The 18,172-nt window shown below is 41.3% G+C and overlaps 1 protein-coding gene across 1 annotated transcript in view; it reads left to right on the forward strand.

The window, feature by feature from the left end:
- Positions 1-16,102, forward strand: part of lepr (leptin receptor) — a 28,751-nt gene extending 12,649 nt beyond the window's left edge. The window contains exons 7-21 of the mRNA XM_073477148.1: positions 2,365-2,513; positions 5,084-5,225; positions 7,328-7,488; positions 7,593-7,692; positions 8,427-8,526; positions 9,395-9,609; positions 9,960-10,114; positions 10,658-10,811; positions 11,021-11,103; positions 11,191-11,404; positions 12,695-12,877; positions 13,119-13,202; positions 13,318-13,411; positions 13,861-13,936; positions 14,058-16,102. Coding sequence (XP_073333249.1) covers positions 2,365-2,513; positions 5,084-5,225; positions 7,328-7,488; positions 7,593-7,692; positions 8,427-8,526; positions 9,395-9,609; positions 9,960-10,114; positions 10,658-10,811; positions 11,021-11,103; positions 11,191-11,404; positions 12,695-12,877; positions 13,119-13,202; positions 13,318-13,411; positions 13,861-13,936; positions 14,058-14,975 — 2,828 coding nt within the window. The 3' untranslated portion in view covers positions 14,976-16,102. The remainder of the gene's footprint in view (positions 1-2,364; positions 2,514-5,083; positions 5,226-7,327; positions 7,489-7,592; positions 7,693-8,426; positions 8,527-9,394; positions 9,610-9,959; positions 10,115-10,657; positions 10,812-11,020; positions 11,104-11,190; positions 11,405-12,694; positions 12,878-13,118; positions 13,203-13,317; positions 13,412-13,860; positions 13,937-14,057) is intronic.
- Positions 16,103-18,172: the final 2,070 nt, after the last annotated feature.

An 18,172-nucleotide genomic window follows, 5' to 3' on the forward strand; every position in this document is an offset into this window, starting at 1 on the left:
TAAAACAAGGAATAAGCTTCAGTCCTGCAGAGTCAAATAGGAGAGGCAGAAATACCAGTTGTCTCTGTGGACTCTGCAGTCGATAACAGCCCTGAGGAATTGTGTGCTGTTGTTGTTTTTACTTGACTGGAAAATTGGCACTGGCTGTGCTGCTTTTGGGGATGGATTTTGGGAAAAGTATGACATTACTGGCTGAAGTACACTTTAATGGGGCAAAATTAAAAGTTAAAAACCTGCCATAAAATAATTATATACACATGTAAAACTGTTTGCTAGTAAGTCAGTGTGGCTTACTGAGAAATGGGAGTTCATATGTGAGTTGTATCTAATGGCATGTCCTTTGATCGGAGAAGTATTTGCTAAATTATTTATTCAACATTAATTAAGCAAGAGTTATTCCAGAAGCCCTTTGGAAATCTGAATCGACTAAATGTTCACGTACATTCTGGTATAAGTATGACTCCACTTATCTGTAACTTACTGGCTACACTGGTTTAAGCGCATAACAGTAAGTCATCAAAGAAGCTAGTTCCCGACATTCACCGTCTTTCCATTACTGGTAATAAATTCAATAAAGCCCTGTATGGAGATGATGCAGGCCTCCTCACTGTTTAAAACACCTACATGTTCCAACAACCTGCTGCTTCAAAGTGATGAATCCGGACAGATAAGGAGAAAGAGTTTCATTCAGCTGTCATTGGCAGACCTGACCGGAATAGCAGAGGAGAACTGGGCCATGACCCTGTGGATGTGTGTGTGTTCATGTGTGCGCAACTGCATCCAAGCTGTGAGAGCTCCACAGTGATAGACAAGGACTTTCCATGCTGTGTTTGTTCAGCCAGACCTTTTTGTTAAACTGACTGGATCAGAAACTGAGTAGTAACTGTAATGCTGTTGTCCAGACTTGTGGGTTTTCTCAACTCTGCAGTCTTATCCTTCACTGAATGTGTAGTTACTGCACTCTGTTTTTGTAGGTAAAAACAACAGTGGCTTCCAGGTAGAAAGCTGGCAGTTGGTTTCGGCAAACATGTTAATTCCTGCTGTTATTATCAACCGTAGCTGTAATGTATAAAGATACAGAGTCAAACACGGTGCTCAGACCTATCCGACGTTTTTTATTTAATGTACTATATTGCTTGTCTATTATTAATACTAGACAGAGACAAATGCAGCCAAACAGAACCTCGATCCAGTAAAGCTATGGACTGTAAATAATAATCAAACTAAAGTTAATGTTCTTAAACAAACTCGCTACATTGAATAAGTGAAGACAGACTGCAGCAGACTATCTGCATTTTTAGGTGTTGTGTAAGTTCATGGGGATGATTAAGACAAAAAATGAAAGCAGAACAACTTTTCTGCTTGAAACTTGAAACTCCTTTATCTTATCTTCACTGCATCTCTAGTTACTGCACTCAGCCACCACTGAGTGTTCTGTTGGACCGCACTTGATTTGTGATTTGTAATTTTATTAAGGAAGTAATCACTGCTTCTCCTCGAGTTACATGTTAAAATGATCCTTTCATAAGAGAATTAAAAGCCTTTCATGTCCTTAACGTGCACACAGTCTGGAAAATAAATTGTTGCACCATTACTCATAATGTTGAGTCATATCTTTTCTCCCAGCGGGCTTCTTTGCGGTTAAATGAGACTCAATCATCTCTTTCTGCATTTGTCATAAATTAGTGATGAAATGGGAGATTGTAATCTGGCCTGCTACACCTCATCTCACTTCAGTTAATGACAGTTAATACACCCCTCTGAAATCCACCTGAACCGATCGCTCAGTGAAGAATCATGGGATATGAAGTCAAACCCCCCTCACTGACATTTAAGTGCGTAAGCTTCACATATATGTAAAGACACGAGTTTAATGCCAAGCAGATTAATTGAATTATATGCAATCTATATTTTTCATTTACTCAAACTCAAGATGTGATTAATTTATTTATCTAATATTGATGGCATAAGAACTGGAATATTGATCTTCATTGTTTGAAATACGGCAAATATCCCCTTAAGATGCACAGTGCTGTTATGACATATATTAGACATAACTACCCCAGCTATAAATACTCGGACATAATATATTATAGGCAATATTAAGTGACCTTGAGGCTGCACAGTGGAAATTTAAATCCCTTACAAATGCAATTTTGTGAGCCATCATGCAAAAATGATCATCTGATTTTATTTTACACTTATTGTATTGATCAACAGGATTAGTAATCTTTGATAGAATATGAATTGATATTAAAACAGGATCAAATCGGCATTATGCTAGTATTGCTAGTTATTTATCTGATGTCTATTGATTCTGCTGTGGAAAATGTACTGTAAACACATGCTTCTGTTCTTCTACAGTAAAACCAAGTCCTCCATTCAACCTGTCGCACATCCAGACCATTGAGGCAGAACTGATTTTACTCTGGGACGACCCGCCAGACTATGATACCAGCCCGCTGAGATACGAGGTCCGATACTCTTCCAACACCACTCACCCGTCCTGGCAGGTAACAACAAGCAAAGCATTACAAGCATGGTAAAAATAAAATACTAAGGAGTTTGTAAACTGTAATTAAAGGCTGTATTTGGTAATCGATCTGTTATAAGCTGTTAATAACAATAACATTTGGGTTTCCAAGTTGTTAAAAATCTCTTTTGCCTATTCCACACTGGACAAAAGACTCACAATTTGTATAAACGGCATTTAATCCCACGTCAATTGACTCTGCAATAGTCACAGGTCACAGGTGTGTATCAGCTCCACATGGGTGAACACGCTTGTACCGCTTCATACGCTGATGCTGATGGATGTTGTTAGTGCTCTTCCACCTGTCTCTGTCAAGCAGCGTTTGAGCATCGTTCAGTAAGCGCTGAGTTTGAAAGAGAGACTGAAGTAATAGATATTAAAAAACTGTCCGTTGTTATTGGCGTCAGCTGCCTGATTGGTACTGTGCATGTGCAGCTCTCAACAGAGATGAGAAAGACTCAAGATGTCTCACTCCTTAGCTACTTCTGTTGTCAGTTCTGGAAAACTATGTATCAAATCCAGAATGTTCTTGATTAAGACTTTAACAAGTTTAACGTCTTCTGGATGTAGTCTGATGGAAATATGATCTGCTGCTTTCTACTGTTGCTTGTTTTTGTGGCACAGCTGTGATGACAAATGAGACACACAAGGGGAACAAAAACAGACAGGCAAACTTACAGGCTGATCATCCATTAATAAATGCTCATGAGTTTTTTTAATTTTGTAATAATCAATCTAGTCTGCAGGTGAAAAAGTTAATATGTTGTTAATACGTGGACATTGAAGTCAAACTACCTACTTTTTAGAACCTAACAACCCAAACGTGGTTGTTAAATGTACCACAAACTATTTTTAACGGTTTATGAAACAGTCTCAATCTAATACTGATGCTTCTTTATAACCTACATAAGCAAATGAGACCATCAGTGAGAAGATGTGCTATTTCTGTATTGTTATTCCTAATGGGTGCCACACTCAAACCAAAAGAGCCCATGTTTACATTTTCCCAGGCAAAAGTTGGCAGTGGGTTGTACGTTAGCCAGTTAGAAGGCAGCATGAGAAGATTTGTCTGTGGAGGATTTTATTGTTGACATCAAATTTGGCAGATATGGCACAGGCTGTATCGGAAGTTAAATTGGGCTGATACTGAGCTTTAGCAGCCAATGACAGAAATAGACTCATCAACATATGAAAAAAAAGTGCAGCTGTCCTCTAGATGATCACTGCCCACGCACGGCATCTTCCCACCACACTCTACCACAAGCGGTGCGATTGCCCCCAGAAGAGAAGGGAAACAGAAGGATACAGGGAACAGTAGAAGTCTTAAAAATAAGTTGCGTCTTTTCTCACTTGCTTCCAAAAAAAAACTCAAACAAAAACAAAAAGACAAGATCAAGATCGATTTTGTCCTCAGAGGCCTCCACAATCAACACAAAATGAAAACTCCTTGTAGATGCTTTAATAAAGGCATATTTTAATCCATCAAACAGTTGTAGCTACTAGTTACAATTCAAACTCTCAATACAAAACAGAGAAGCTTTGTTGATGAATGAAAGTCATGCTTAAAAAGGAGAAGTGAAAATATACTTTGTGGTTCAACTTATAGAAGTTTGGTTATGTGACTCAAGTCATGTCCTGAGGGAATCACGCATGCACAATTACAGTATTAGTCTTTCACTGCAGCGGTCAGCACACATTTCCACTGACAAGACATTGTGTTTGTTTAGTGTGACTCGCTCGCAGGCAGTTGGGGTTTTAATGGCCTCGTACGGTGCATTTAGCATTCAACAGTGCGCTCAGTGTCCTGCAGCGGATCAGAAGCTCCATGATTCATCCAGCTGTGAGACTGTAGTCCTGCTATTAAAGACTCCTGTAGATACATCAGTAATATATGGTTTCAGTGATTCTCTCAATATATTTCCCTTTAGTTTGAGTGTTGAAGTCCCACTTGGTGTGTAGTCAAGTGAAGTCAATCTTAAGTATGCCTGAAGGTCTTTACAATTTACACGATACGATACGATAAACAAAGATCCTCTATCTTTAGACCCTCGGCTCTCCAAAAGGGAAAAAATGGAAGAAACATCCCTCTCAGGCTGGACTAAGATAACAGATATAGATATTTAAAAATAAAATTATCATCAAAAAACTATATATAGGTTATAAAAATATATAAAGAATATGGATCCTGGAGGAGGTCAGGCGACTTTAGATGTCCGAGTGCCTTTTGGCTCATGGTTAAAATGGTCATATGATAAAAGTTTTCACCGCTACAGTTGCGTTGTTTCTCCACGGAGGCTCCTTTGTTAATTTAAAACATGACAAAAGGCTTTCAAGGGAAACTGCCAGAAGTTGCAGGTGTACAAACACAACTGTGATTGTAGCCGGTTTGTGTATTTTGGTAACAGAGCTGATGAGACGTCAAACATCAACCACAGACATGACTGTTTGATTCAGTCATCGTTCTCACATGTGAACACGCCCAACTATCTCATCCAGTTTAATGTGCTTGTGCGCTTGTGTGTTTATTGACTCCCTCTCTGCTGTCTCCAGGTGGTGTCAGCACCTGGAGCGCCGAGGTCGTCTCTGGATCTGAAGGCCAAACTGAACTACACCGTCCAGGTTCGCTGCTCCAGCCTGGACAGGCCTCCACTGTGGAGTGACTGGAGTGAGCCTCACCACATCTACCTAGACAGTAAGAACCAGCCTCCTCCAACTGTTAAGAAAGAGGCAGATAAAACATACAAGACTAGTGCTCAAATACTGCAGGTGCATCTTGCATCAATGTCAGCGTGTTGCTCAGTACAACCCTGCACTGTTTCTATAAGCTTTGGAGGAATTGTTTGAACATTCCCAGAGAGCCACAGTATCCAGCAGGAGGTCTGAGACTTCCTGGAGATTCTTGGAACAACTGTGGGGGGTTCATTGAATTTAGCTGGAAAATAAGGGACAAAGAAATAATGCTTTAGCCCAATGATAATGGCTCCAGAGAGAGCAACGTCGGTCCATCTCAACAACACTCTGGTCAAGAGTGAGATATCTCAGCAACTTTTTTATGGATTGTTGTGATCACACATTCATGATCCCCAGAAGATGAATCTTAATTACTTAGATGATCTTCTGACTTTTACTCTTGAGCCATCATCACGTCAAAGATTGAAGATTAAATTTAAATGACCAAATACCAAATTATGACATTCAGCCTCAAATATATCTTGTGTTTAGTGCTGATTAGCAAAGTATAGCCTCAGTACAGCCTCTAAAAGCTTTTTTAATCACATATAATGAAAACCTGCAGTTTTGGAGCAGGATTGAATCTTTGAAATTTTTTTAGAATACCTCCTACTGTAACAAATACATACATGATTTGTAAAAAGTTAAAGGCATTTTACAGTCTGTGGTGCAGTTTATAAAGATCTTCTCAAAAACTAATCCTTCTTCTTTGCGTTGCTGGTTGCTCTTCAGTCGGCTTTAAATATTGCATGTTGGCACGTCTTTGTGTAGAGTGAGGTGTAATTTTGTGTTCAAATCACAGAACTGGCATAACATCGAACTGAAATGTTCTTTTCAATTTTGTTAAATTAAATTAGAATGAACCACAAATTTAGAAACAAAAACACAAGGAAAAACGATGCTGATGTTTTTAAACTCGATTGTCAAAGGTGTTGGCTCAGAGCTGAAACAGCTTAACTGAGAGGTTATTTGGATATTTGATGGCTCTAAAATCAGGGAGTTAAATTATTTAATGTCACCTTTTAGCAGTGAACTCGGTTAGCTAACATTTTAAACCTTTCCCGATGGCTGCAATTCAACTCTCATTCCCTCTGAGAGGTCCAGCAGACGAGGATTCCTCACCGACTGTGTTACATTCAAACGCTGACTGTAATTATCTCTCAGGTAGATTTATGTCAGTGCTGAACTATTGAAACGAGTCAAGCTCACTAGCCTGAGCTATTAATGAAGAACTCATTCCAGTGTGGCCAGCATCAATAGACTGTGAATCAGAGGCTGTCCCCAAGGACAGTGACCTGCTGCAAATCATGTGACACAATGGCTTTAAAGAATGGAAAATGGCACACAGGAATATTTTTGCCATCCAAGTTTTTAAAATGAAACTGAGAATAGAGAAATAAAAGCAAGAACGCTAAATGATCCTTCAGAGACTATGAATTGTTCATGTTGGCTGGTTGTTAGTTTGTGCTTTCAGAGGGTTGTTCTTCTACTCCGTGTCACAGAAACAACCTTGACCCTGGTGAAGAAATGTGTCTATGTGTCATGGGGTTGAAAGTTTGTAAGTCTCAACAACTCTGAGTCATCTTACCGAAAACGAGCTACCAAAATATGTATGATGATGAACCTGCCAAAAACAGCACACTAAATTGATTGAAATGTTTGAGGAAGGTAAACGAACGACATTTGGAAAGTTTCTTAATGTTTATCAGCAGTAAAATTCAGCCAAAAACAGATTAATGAGTCACAAACAGCTTTTTTTTTTAGATTAATTTGAAAGGCTTTTTTGTTGGGCTTATCACCTGTTTTGCAGATGAGTCACATCTCTTTTGTTTTAGCTGGAAGAACAGCAAAAACTCCAGACAGATGTTTCTGTTAGCTGCATCTGAGGAGGTGGTGAGATAAAGGCTCCCATGAACTCATTTCAACCCATTTCAGACTCTGTGATAAAAGAAAAGTTATAAAATATCTGAAAAAGTCTTTGGGTTAGGGTTAGGCAAGTGATGAATGTAAGTCTATATTATCTCCGGAAAGTGACTTAAGTATGTTTTGTTTGTGTGTGTGCAGCGGTGAGCTACATCCCTGAGAAGGTGGTGGTGCGACCGGGGGAGAACGTGACAGTGTATTGTGTGTTCAACGACCACAACATCAACGCCAGCACGGCCATGTGGATGCTCAACCTCCAACAGCCGCTCCATCGCAGCCAATACCACCCGGTCAACCAATGGGTCAGCAAAACTCATTTTATGTTACTAGAAACATTTCCCAAAAAAGTTCAATGACGTTCCTGTGTTTTTGTCTATGCACTAAGACCTTTCCTTTCCAAAAACAGGTCAGCCAGATCACAGTGCGTCCTTCAGAGACTCAGATGTACGACCTACTGCAGTGCACTCAGAAGTGGACCATCCCGTACAGCCAGATCTATGTAGAAGGTGATTATAATTATAATTTGCATAATATACAAACTGTTTTGTCAGCAAATTATTGCTAACTTTACAGCGGAGCTCTTCATTTGCATAATAGATGCTAGAGGGAAAGGTAGGGCATCAAAGTTTGAAGCTTAAGGCCACTGACCAAGCTGCCGTATTTTACGGGTTGATTATCAATCATGATACTCTCACCTATCACCATCCAAACAGGTGTTTTTTGAGCATTTCACAACTTTCCCAGCCTTTTGTTGCTTCTATCCCAACTTGTCTGAAATGTGTTGCTGCCATCAAATTCAGAATAAGCAAATATTGACAAAAGTCGATGAAGTTGATGAAATATATTATCTTTCACTGTTTTCAGTTGAGTATATGTCAAAAAGGATGATAAAATTATCACATTCTGTTTTATTTGGGTTTTACACAGCGTCCCAATTGTTTTTGGAATTGGGGTTTTATTATGCAATGTTAAAGAAAATTACTAGAACACATCCAAAGAAAGAAAGACATGATTTATGTACATTGTATGACTGAAAGTCAAACATTAACATTTCCCTCCAAGTTGCTGGACGTCCGTGTCCCTTTTTTGCTCCAGTTTTCCACTGTAATAGACAAAAACAGGAAAGAGGGTGGCGTCATGTGACAGCACAACAATGTGAACCAAAATAATCCCCCTGCACTGACCTCAGAAGTTTGTCATTGTTACCTAAGTTCTGAGTATGTCTCCCTGCGTGTTTCAGGAGCTTCAATTGATATAAACTGTGAAACCAATGGGGATATCGATGCCATGGCCTGCAGCTGGAAGAACACACAGAGGACTAAACTCAAGTTCAGATCCAGGTAATGCAGCATTTTACATTTTACAGTAGCTATCTCCTTTTAGTGAAGTGTATTCGGATGTTTGTGCAAGCATTGTTAGTGAAACCATGAATCAAAGCTCAGAACTCAGTGAAAACCTGGAAGTGAGTGGACACAGTGTACCGGACAGGTCGTTTACTGAACACACCCTGGAGATAGTTGTGTGAAGTGATACAGGAAGTTTTTTTGAGGTCAGCGTCCTTGGTACTTCTGACCTCAGAGCAACAGAAAGTCTCCACATTTTAAAAAGTGAAGACCAAACCACAACAATGAGGAACTGACCGAGTGATGAAATGTTTCTAACTGATGTTCCTCAGAAGCCTCTTGCGCAACACGACATTGTAACTGACTTGCTTTACTCCAGTTCTCCCCCCTGCCTGCTTTTTACTTTTCCTCTTTCCTTCTCAATCTTTTAAACAAGGATAGGAAATGTAATTCGCTGCTGCAGTCAGGTTGATAAACAGGAGTAATCTCTGAGCTCCCCTGTCGATAAACAAATTTAGATCAGAGCGAGACCGACGTGACAACTGTTTATCCTCCAGAGGGTCTGAGTCTGCACCTGACTCTCTCCTACAGAGCTCGCCAGCTCTGAGCAGCTGCAGCGACTTTTACCGCCCGCACACTTGGCAAATGTCTTAATGTTTTGTTTTGATAGAGAACCCCCTAGTGGCAGAAGTTACATTGTACGTTTAAGTAAAAGTACAGAAGTATGAGCACCAAGTTTACCTTAAAGTACCAAAAGTAAAAGTATTAGTCGATTAATAATCTGTATATATATAAATAAATCCTACAGGACTAACATGACAACATCTTGACGTCATTTATTTCATTTCATTCGTTTTGACGGCAGGTGGGCGGACCTAACATGTGATGTGATGGAGGAGAGGGAGAGAGCGGGTGAGAAAGTGGGGGAGATGGGACCTCCTTGCCTGCAGGTGCCATCCAGGCAGAAGAGCTGCACCATCCAGCCTCTGAGGATGAACTGCTACAAGCTGTGGCTTGAGGTGCCGTCCCGACTTGGACCCATCAGGTCTAAACCCGTCTACTTGTCCCCCATCGATCACGGTGAGCACGGAGGTCGGATTTAAAGATCCTTCTCGCCTCATAACTGTGGCACTCCTTCTGCAACAGCACTTCTTTCTGATGATTTTTATGTCTTTAGGTTTTTTTGTAGAAATATCTAAAGAATATGAATTTGTTCCTGTTTAACTGAGATATTCTAGATAATCTGTAGTATTGAACTTCAAAGGAAACCATTGCTGGATTAAATATTTATAGGAAAAGAGTTGTGTGCTTGAAGATAACCTTCAAATATTGAGGTTAAAAAAGTGATTCATATTCATCACAGAGGAACTGAAAAAGGTGTGAAAGACAAACTCACAGTCTTCTTCATCAGTGCTGTTTCCCCTCTGCAGTGAAACCTCACACACCCACTAATGTGAAGGCAGTGAGCCGGAGCAGCGGGGTCCTGGCAGTCACATGGGAGCCTCCGTCTCTGCCAGTCGATGGGCTCCAGTGTCAGTTTCGGTACCACTCGCCATCCGCTGTGAGAGCCCATCCGGAGTGGAAGGTGAGCTTGTTGACCATCCACGGGTACTAGAGGCACTATGGACAGCATTTAACCTTTATTGAAAACCATTATTCAGAGGTAAAGAGGCGATGTCCTCCAGAACATTGCAAACTCTCTAAATATCAGTTTGCTTGTAATTATTAGGTCACAGAGAGCCTAAAACTTCAAAATTAGTTAGCATTTTTCCACTTTCTGTCTCGGTGACACAGTGGCTAGCGCTGTTGCCTCACAGCAAACAGGTGGTAACAGATAATGGATGGATGGTTCACACAAGCTTAAGAGATTTTCACGTTTGGTTCTACGACATAAAATACCTCAGCGAATATAATTTCGAAGCTTTTATGTGTCTTAAAAAAGGCAGTTACTAACAAGTGACTACGGAGGTTGTCGGGGACACTGAACATCTTCACACCGAACACATAAACTAACTCAAAATTTCCGAGTAGTAGATTGATCAATTTATAGTATACTGTGGTCTTCTATGAGGATTAACTTGCTGAACACAAGTGTAAGTATTGTAAACGTTTGCCACACGTTCTGCAGGTCCAGAGTCCAGTGAGGGTGCCGTGGGCAGAGGTCGCAGTGTCCGACATGTGCCGGGTGTATGTGGTACAGGTACGCTGCATGCACACCAACGGCACCGGCTACTGGAGTGAATGGAGCGACTCAGTCTTCTCCACACCTCAAAACAGCAGAGGTAATGTTGAACGCCATTCATTCTGCTCTGAAACACGTCAAATAACACTAAACCTTTTAAAGATAATGACAGATGCAGCTTGATGCATTTACATTTACATTTGACCTTCTGATTTTAGCTCTGATGGAAACTGTGACGTGCACACACATTACATCACACCATCAGAGGTGAAAGCTGTCATGTGATGCATTTGTCCGTCTCCCCCTCAGCTCCTGAACGTGGTCCTGATTTCTGGAGAATTCTTCAAGACGATCCATACAGAAACCAGACTAATGTCACTCTGCTATTTGAGGTACACAAACACAAATATTAACATTTTCTGGTTTTGTAATTAAGAAGTGGGATTAAAAATGTTGGCTTTTCTGCTCTTTTCCCCCAGCGTCTCCAAATATCAGGGCACTCTTACTGCGTGGATGGATTTATTGTGCATCATCAGACCTCCAGTGGCTCTGTGACGAGGGAGCAGATCGACCTGGCGTCCTCCTACAGCTTTGAGTGGAACCAGATGCTCCAAACTGTGACTGTGGAGGCCTACAATAGTCTGGGGAGCTCGGCGCACAATATCGACATGACGCTGGAGAGGCAGCCCAAACGTAAGCGAGAAGGGATGGATTGGATTTGAAACAACTGCATGGAAAATAGTGAACATTGTTTATTTTCTCTTTTTTCTTAATTTCTTTTGACCTATTATTCTCTCTTACACATACACTGAATCTGTTCTACTACTGTAGTACATCTCCACATCTAAGAGTTACAAGTATTATGAATTGAACATGAAAATAATCTTTGGCTGCAACCCTAAACTATACAGTAGCTTGATAAAAAAATACTTTATTTGAGCATGAAAACCTCACTGAGATCACAAATCTCATGACCAGGATATACAGACATGTAACACACAGTATTAATTAAACATAAATGTGGTTATAAAATCAAGAAGAGATACAAATGAGACCAATTTAAAACAACTCGGTGAGATAGATACATCAAGATTCAAGCAGCCAGAAGAAAGAGACAGTTTGTTCAGCAGTGATTTTAGAGGAACTGTAGGTGTGATCAGAATAGTTGCTTCATTGTGAAAAAAGTACAAATGTAAAGTCGATCTGATTCATGGTCACTGCCAACACTTACAGACAGCACATGTCCTCAAAAAGAAACCAAGGTCGACTCGGATAAAAAGAAACGCTGCCAAAGTTTTTCCTTCTTTCCAAACTTTGTAAAATATGGCATTTTTTTTTTGTTGTTGTTTATTTGTTATTCACTTTAACTTCAAGGTTATTGAGCTGAGAAAATACAGTGCTTTTGACCTGTTTTTACCTTTTAAACAGATTCTCCTTTTTGTCTGCTCATTTTGTCATCATGACCAGCGTACAGCAGAGAAATGTACATCAAAGCTGAGGACACAAACAGCCATCCATTTAGGCATCACACTTAAACCATGCGTCCCTGGAGAGCCCATAAAGGCTCTAATTGAGGCCTTGCTGCCATTAGCTTGAGTGTCCTAATACTATTAGCAGCACTTTTTTTACCAGTTGTTTTGCCCAATACTCATGAGTCAGAGAAAACTATTTCGCAGAACATGTTTGTTCGACATGTTTCCATAAGTATTCTGAGAAAATGTGTTTCGCAGCAAAACTAGCAGCAGGATAAATGAGTCCATCCACTGATGTTGTTGTTGTTCTCCATCACCACCATCAAAACACCAAAAAGGGGAACATTATTTGGCATAATGGTGTTTCATCCCTCCAGTAGAGACGGGGAAATTACAAGAAGTAGAGAAGTAAATTTTTGTGATTAGTTTGTGTGTAATAACTTGAACCACAACAGTTGGAGTCACCTGAAAGCATCGTATTCAATCAGTATATTTCTTTTCTGTACTTCAGGTCGCTGTGTGAGTTCGTTCAGCGTGTTGGTTATCAACAGCACCTGTGTGTCTCTGTCCTGGACTCTGTTGGACAACAGCTCTGTCCCCCTGTTCATGGTGGTCCAGTGGTCTCATCACAAAGGCCAGAGTGGAGATATGTGGGCCAGACTGCCCTACACTGATCGTCCCATCTATCTGAGAGGTAACATGATCTCTTCTCTGTGTGTTATCTTTTTTTTTTTATTTGTCAAGTTAACTGTTAAAGTCACTATATGTAATATTCAAAAAATAATTGTTATTAATGACACAGTTGGCTGTTAAGTAAACTGCAGTCAGCATCGTGTTGCTCCTTGGCACTGGCCAAAATTCTTTCATTTACCAGTATGTGGTACTGTAAAAGAGCAAGTATACTCAGCCAACAGGATTTCATTGCATCGTTTCAGGTGATTTCTTCGGCTCTGAGGAGTGTGGTTTCCACTTGTACCCTGTGTTTGCTGATGGAGAGGGCGAGCCAGTGTACACTACAGGTATGCCCCAGCTGACTGACTGTTTTAGTCAACATGTTTCAGGATTATACAATGCCAGCACTTTCATTATGTTATTAACTATAGGTCTGATGTGTATTTTTTCTAACTGTTACAGCCACCAGAGGAGACCCTGCAGCTTACATGTTGTTGATGATCATCTCTTTCCTCTCCATCGTCCTGTTTGTCACCCTGGTCCTCTCCCAAAACCAGTAAGAGCTCCTGCGCAGTGAAAAAGAGACATTTGTACAAGAAATGAAAGAAACTTGCTGCACCCAGAAAATTAATGTGTAAAACGTCCGATACTAAATGAGTTTGGGGTGTTTCAATAGCTACTACAACAGCAATATGTTGTCTTACAACAGACAATTTACTTTCTGCAGGTACTTGCAGATCTTGCACCAGGTACAGTACTAATGGTACACACTACATCTGTGTACATCAAATTAGTTTTTTACTCAGACACCTGTAAGAAATGATTAATGATATAAATCTCTGGGATGAAGTCTAATTTAGAGAGTAGGGACACCACCATGAAAAATAAGTAGTGTGACATTTAACAGGTCACAGGGGTGTAATTACACTTGATGTTAGCTGAGGGGAAGGAGGGAGCCTTTAGACAGAGAGATGAAACCTAAATATCTGCTATATTTCCTTCCAGGATGAGAAAGTTTGTGTGGAAGGATGTGCCCAACCCAAACAAGTGCTCCTGGGCCAAAGGACTCGACTTCAAAAAGGTACAAATGAACATAAAACTACAGTAACATGCTTTCAAACATTCATTTATATGCTGATTGCTCCTGGATGTGATTCTTTTGCATGAGTCTGTACTTTAAGTGTTTTTTCATATCTTTATAGGCCAACAACTTTGACCACCTGTTCCGACCTCCAGAAGGCCTCTCAGCCTGGCCGCTGCTCCTGCCCTCTGAGAACATTTCCAAAGTCGTCATAGTGGACAAAGTTGATCTCTCAGCTCTGACCACAGCTTTAGTCCAAGCCCCGCGTTTGTCCCTAACTCCAGACCCAGCCTCAGCCTTATCTATCTCAATCCCTCCAGGGTTTGACTCAGAGGTCGACCAAACCCAACCCATGGAGGGACGTGGAGTTCCTTCCTTTGCACTTAATCTGGACGCTTTAACCAGTTCCAGCCCAAGACTAGATGATTTACAGCTGGTCGACCCCCCGACAGAGCAGCCCCCAGGCAGCACAGACAGCTCTGCTCAGTCTTCAGTCACATACGCCACTGTGCTGCTCTCTGATCCCAAGCAGGAGCAGCAGCCCATTCATCTCCACTACAAGGATGGTAGTGGCAGCAGCTCCAGCGACGAGGGCAATTTCTCTGCCAACAACTCAGACATTTCCGGATCGTTCCACGGTGGCCTGTGGGAGCTGGACGACCCGCGGCGCTCCTGCTCCTTCAACTCTGTGGAGGAGCTTTCTGAAACATCAGAGCAAGAAGACGAAGGGGAGGCGACAGAGGAGAAGGACTTGTACTATCTAGGAATGGACTATCCAGCAGAGGACGAGGACAGCGAGGAAGATGAGGAGGAGGGAGAAGAAGAGACAACAACTGGGCTGCTTAAAAGTGTAGTCTTAAACAGAGAGGACTGTTCTGCAGAGTCGCACCCTTTGCTCGGCGCTGAGGACTCGAGCGAGCTGCACAGCTTCTCTCTGCTGTACCTGCCACAGTTCAGAACTGCTGCGTGCACGAGGCAAGTCACAGCTCAACCACAAGACGCCCCAGCTGCGAGCCTCGCACAGACTGCTTTTAAATGAAAATGTGCACATTTGAATCCATTGTGTTGTGGACTGTGTCATGATTTAGCATTTACCAAAGCAGATTTGAATATGTTCCGTCAGTCACAGTGAGGTGTGGAGCTGCAAATGTAAAAATACCTTGACGTGTGTATGAATGCAAATTGATTTTCATCAACGCTGCTATTGTATTCTGCGGGTAAAGACGTCAGGAGGGCACAAGCCTCATTTGTAGGCATTTCTTTCTTTCTTTATAGGGTTTCAAAACCCAGACTCAACTGTGCCAAACTGCTTCTCTGACATTGGTTACTGATGCAGAGGACGTGCTGAGAACATTGAACTTGAGGCTTGTCTGAAGGAATAATGTGGGGTTACTGAGAGCAGCAGACTATACAAGCGGGAATGGAGCTAATAGAGACAGTAAACATCTTGTGACTTCAAACATCTTATACGTACAGCGCGTTTCACAGGTGGTTGTACCTCCGGTGCACATAAATAGGATGTGGTAATGCTGTTTGTGCCATAATCCACTCTCATCCATCTACTTCCACCATCATGTAGAAAACATGTTGTGTTTCATTCTCTGCCGAGCTGTTTCAGCTGCATTTGAAGTGAAACATGAAAGAGGTTCAAAGAGAATAAATAAACACACAGAAAGCGAGAGAGAAAAGGCACATAATCTGCACAGTTTTGGTTTCATCAAAGCACATGAGACTGTGAAGTGAAGGCAAATCTTGGATCTCAATCCAAAGTTATTCGTGTGGCTAAAGGAAACCAGCTCATGATGAAAACAGATGTAGTCTGACTAACTGCAGGTGATCTTTTTGGACGCGGAATTTACTGCATTCATAGGCAGCTTGCGCAACAACATCTGCATGGACTAACTCACCCACCAACCCAAAGATTGTCTTTTTATACTTTGTGCTGTACTGTGTTTTGTGGGTAATAAATGTGATGCCTCTGTATTCTGTGTTTGGCCGTTAGCATAAAACACCTGCTGTCTGGTGTAAATAAGACTAAAGAATGTATATTTGAAACCAGAGGAAGACATGAGGAGGAACATGTTGAAACATTGTTGACAAAAATTGTTTATTGTAAATTGAGATACTGTCTATTTTTCATGGTGAAAATAAAGTGTTTATTGTGAACGAGTCTGGTTCATGTAACACTAGAACAAACATCACCAAAGACAAAAAGCCATTGACCAATAACAATCTGTGTTATCATTTAATAACCCTTATATTTACTCTCTAAACACATCAACATGGTCAGTAAGTGAAATGTGGGATCACACCTGTTTTATAATAATATTGTAATAAATGGCTATAACTTGCTTAGGAAAGGTCAGATGTAGACAGTTGGTCGTCACTGGGGTGTGGAGCTCAGTAGGGTGACGGACGCATGGAAAAAGCTTCCCCTGAACCTACTGGTCCGGGTGCGGTGAGACCTGTAGCGCCTCCAGGAGGGGGGGAGGGTGAACAGTCCTTGACGATGCTGCGTGCCTATCACAGACATCGCTTGCTCTGGAGAGTCTCGATGGAGGGTAGTGAGGAACTGGTGATGCGTTGGGCAGTTTTCACCACCCTCTGCAGTGCTTCCCGGTCAGAGACAGAGCAGTTGCCATACTATACTGTGACACAGTTGGTAAGGATGCTCTCGATGGTGCAGCGGTAGAAGTTCACCAGAATCTGAGGAGACAGATGGACCTTCTTTAGTCTCCTCAGGAAGAAGAGACACTGGTGAGCCTTCTTGATCAGGGTGGAGGTGTTGAGGGTCCAAGAGAGGTCCTTGGAGATGTGGACACCCAGAAACTTGAAGCTGGTGACACGCTCAACCTCCATCCTGTTGATACAAATGGGTGTGTGTGCCACCATTTGACTTTCTGTGGTCCACAATGAGCTCTTTGGTCTTCTTGGTGTTGAGAGCCAAGTTGTTGTTGGTGCACCACACTGTTAGGTGCTGGACCGCCTCCATGTAGGCCAACTCATCGTTGTTGCTGATGAGACCAATCACCGTTATGTTGTCTGCAAACTTAACAATGGTGTTTGAACCATGTGCAGGTGTGCAGTCGTAGGTGAAGAGGGAGTAAAGGAGGGGGCTCAGCACACATCCTTGTGGAACGCCAGTGCTCAGGGTGAAGGTTGAGAAGGTGTGGTCATTGACAAATCTAATGTAAAATTGGGACTCCACAAGGTTCCTGCGAATCAAATAAATACTGTACGGCACTTGATGTTGACAGCTAAGATAGGGTAGGAAAAACAACATAACAACAGGAGTGTCAGGCGCCCCCACAATTGTTGTAGGTCTCTGAGGGCTGATCGGGGTTTCAGTTATAGAGATCATTCCTGGCCTGGAGAGTCATTTTAGGATTACTTTCTCAAGGTTTCCCAAACCAAACAACTGAAAACTTCAAGTAATGAATCAGATAATGATAAACATGTTAGGAAAGAGAAAAAGTTGTATTTTAAATCACAAAAATTGTCTCAATTTCTTCATTTTGGCTTCAGGTGTTGCATCAAGAAAAGAAGGTTTGATTCAGTTCTTAGTCAACAAAATAATCTACATTTTGCCAGTTTATCCTTTAGGCAATATACCACAAATGCTGTGTTTGTCTACTGGTTTTGAAATCAAGAACTATTGTTTTAATGACAGTAAAACAATGAAAACATTGGAAGCACCCGAGGGCTACAGGGACTCAGCCACATATCCACGCTGTCTGCTGGAAGATAATCTTGTACTTGTTTTTAATTTTACACTTGGGGATCTTGCATCTGTAAAACATGAGGGGGGCTCAGTGGGAAAAGTGGTCTTAAATTTGGGTCACTTTTCAAAATAACTGTCTAAACTTTTTTGCTTGTATGGAGCCCCTAAAAGGATGTACTGTGCTGTACCGTGTTACAAAAAATAAGCATTAGTAAAAAGTAAAAGTAAAAAGTTTTCTGATTACTATAGGGTTGAATTATCATTGACTTAAATCTTTACATACTTACACAGCATCACGAAATATCAGAGAAGACGAGAAAATACACACTGAATAAATAGACTGATAAACAGAAGTGCACGTGTTGCTGTCCTGCTGTAATATTCTGTCACCTTGTGGCTGCAAGAAGCAAATACATCAGGATGACATCAGTCTCCAGGTATACACACACATACTGTGTGAAACCTTTGGTCATATGGCAGATATAAAGATTTGAGCTCTGTTTGTTGGTGGTTTT

The sequence above is a fragment of the Pagrus major genome, chromosome 11 (genome assembly GCF_040436345.1).
Source record: "Pagrus major chromosome 11, Pma_NU_1.0".
NCBI lineage: Eukaryota > Metazoa > Chordata > Actinopteri > Spariformes > Sparidae > Pagrus > Pagrus major.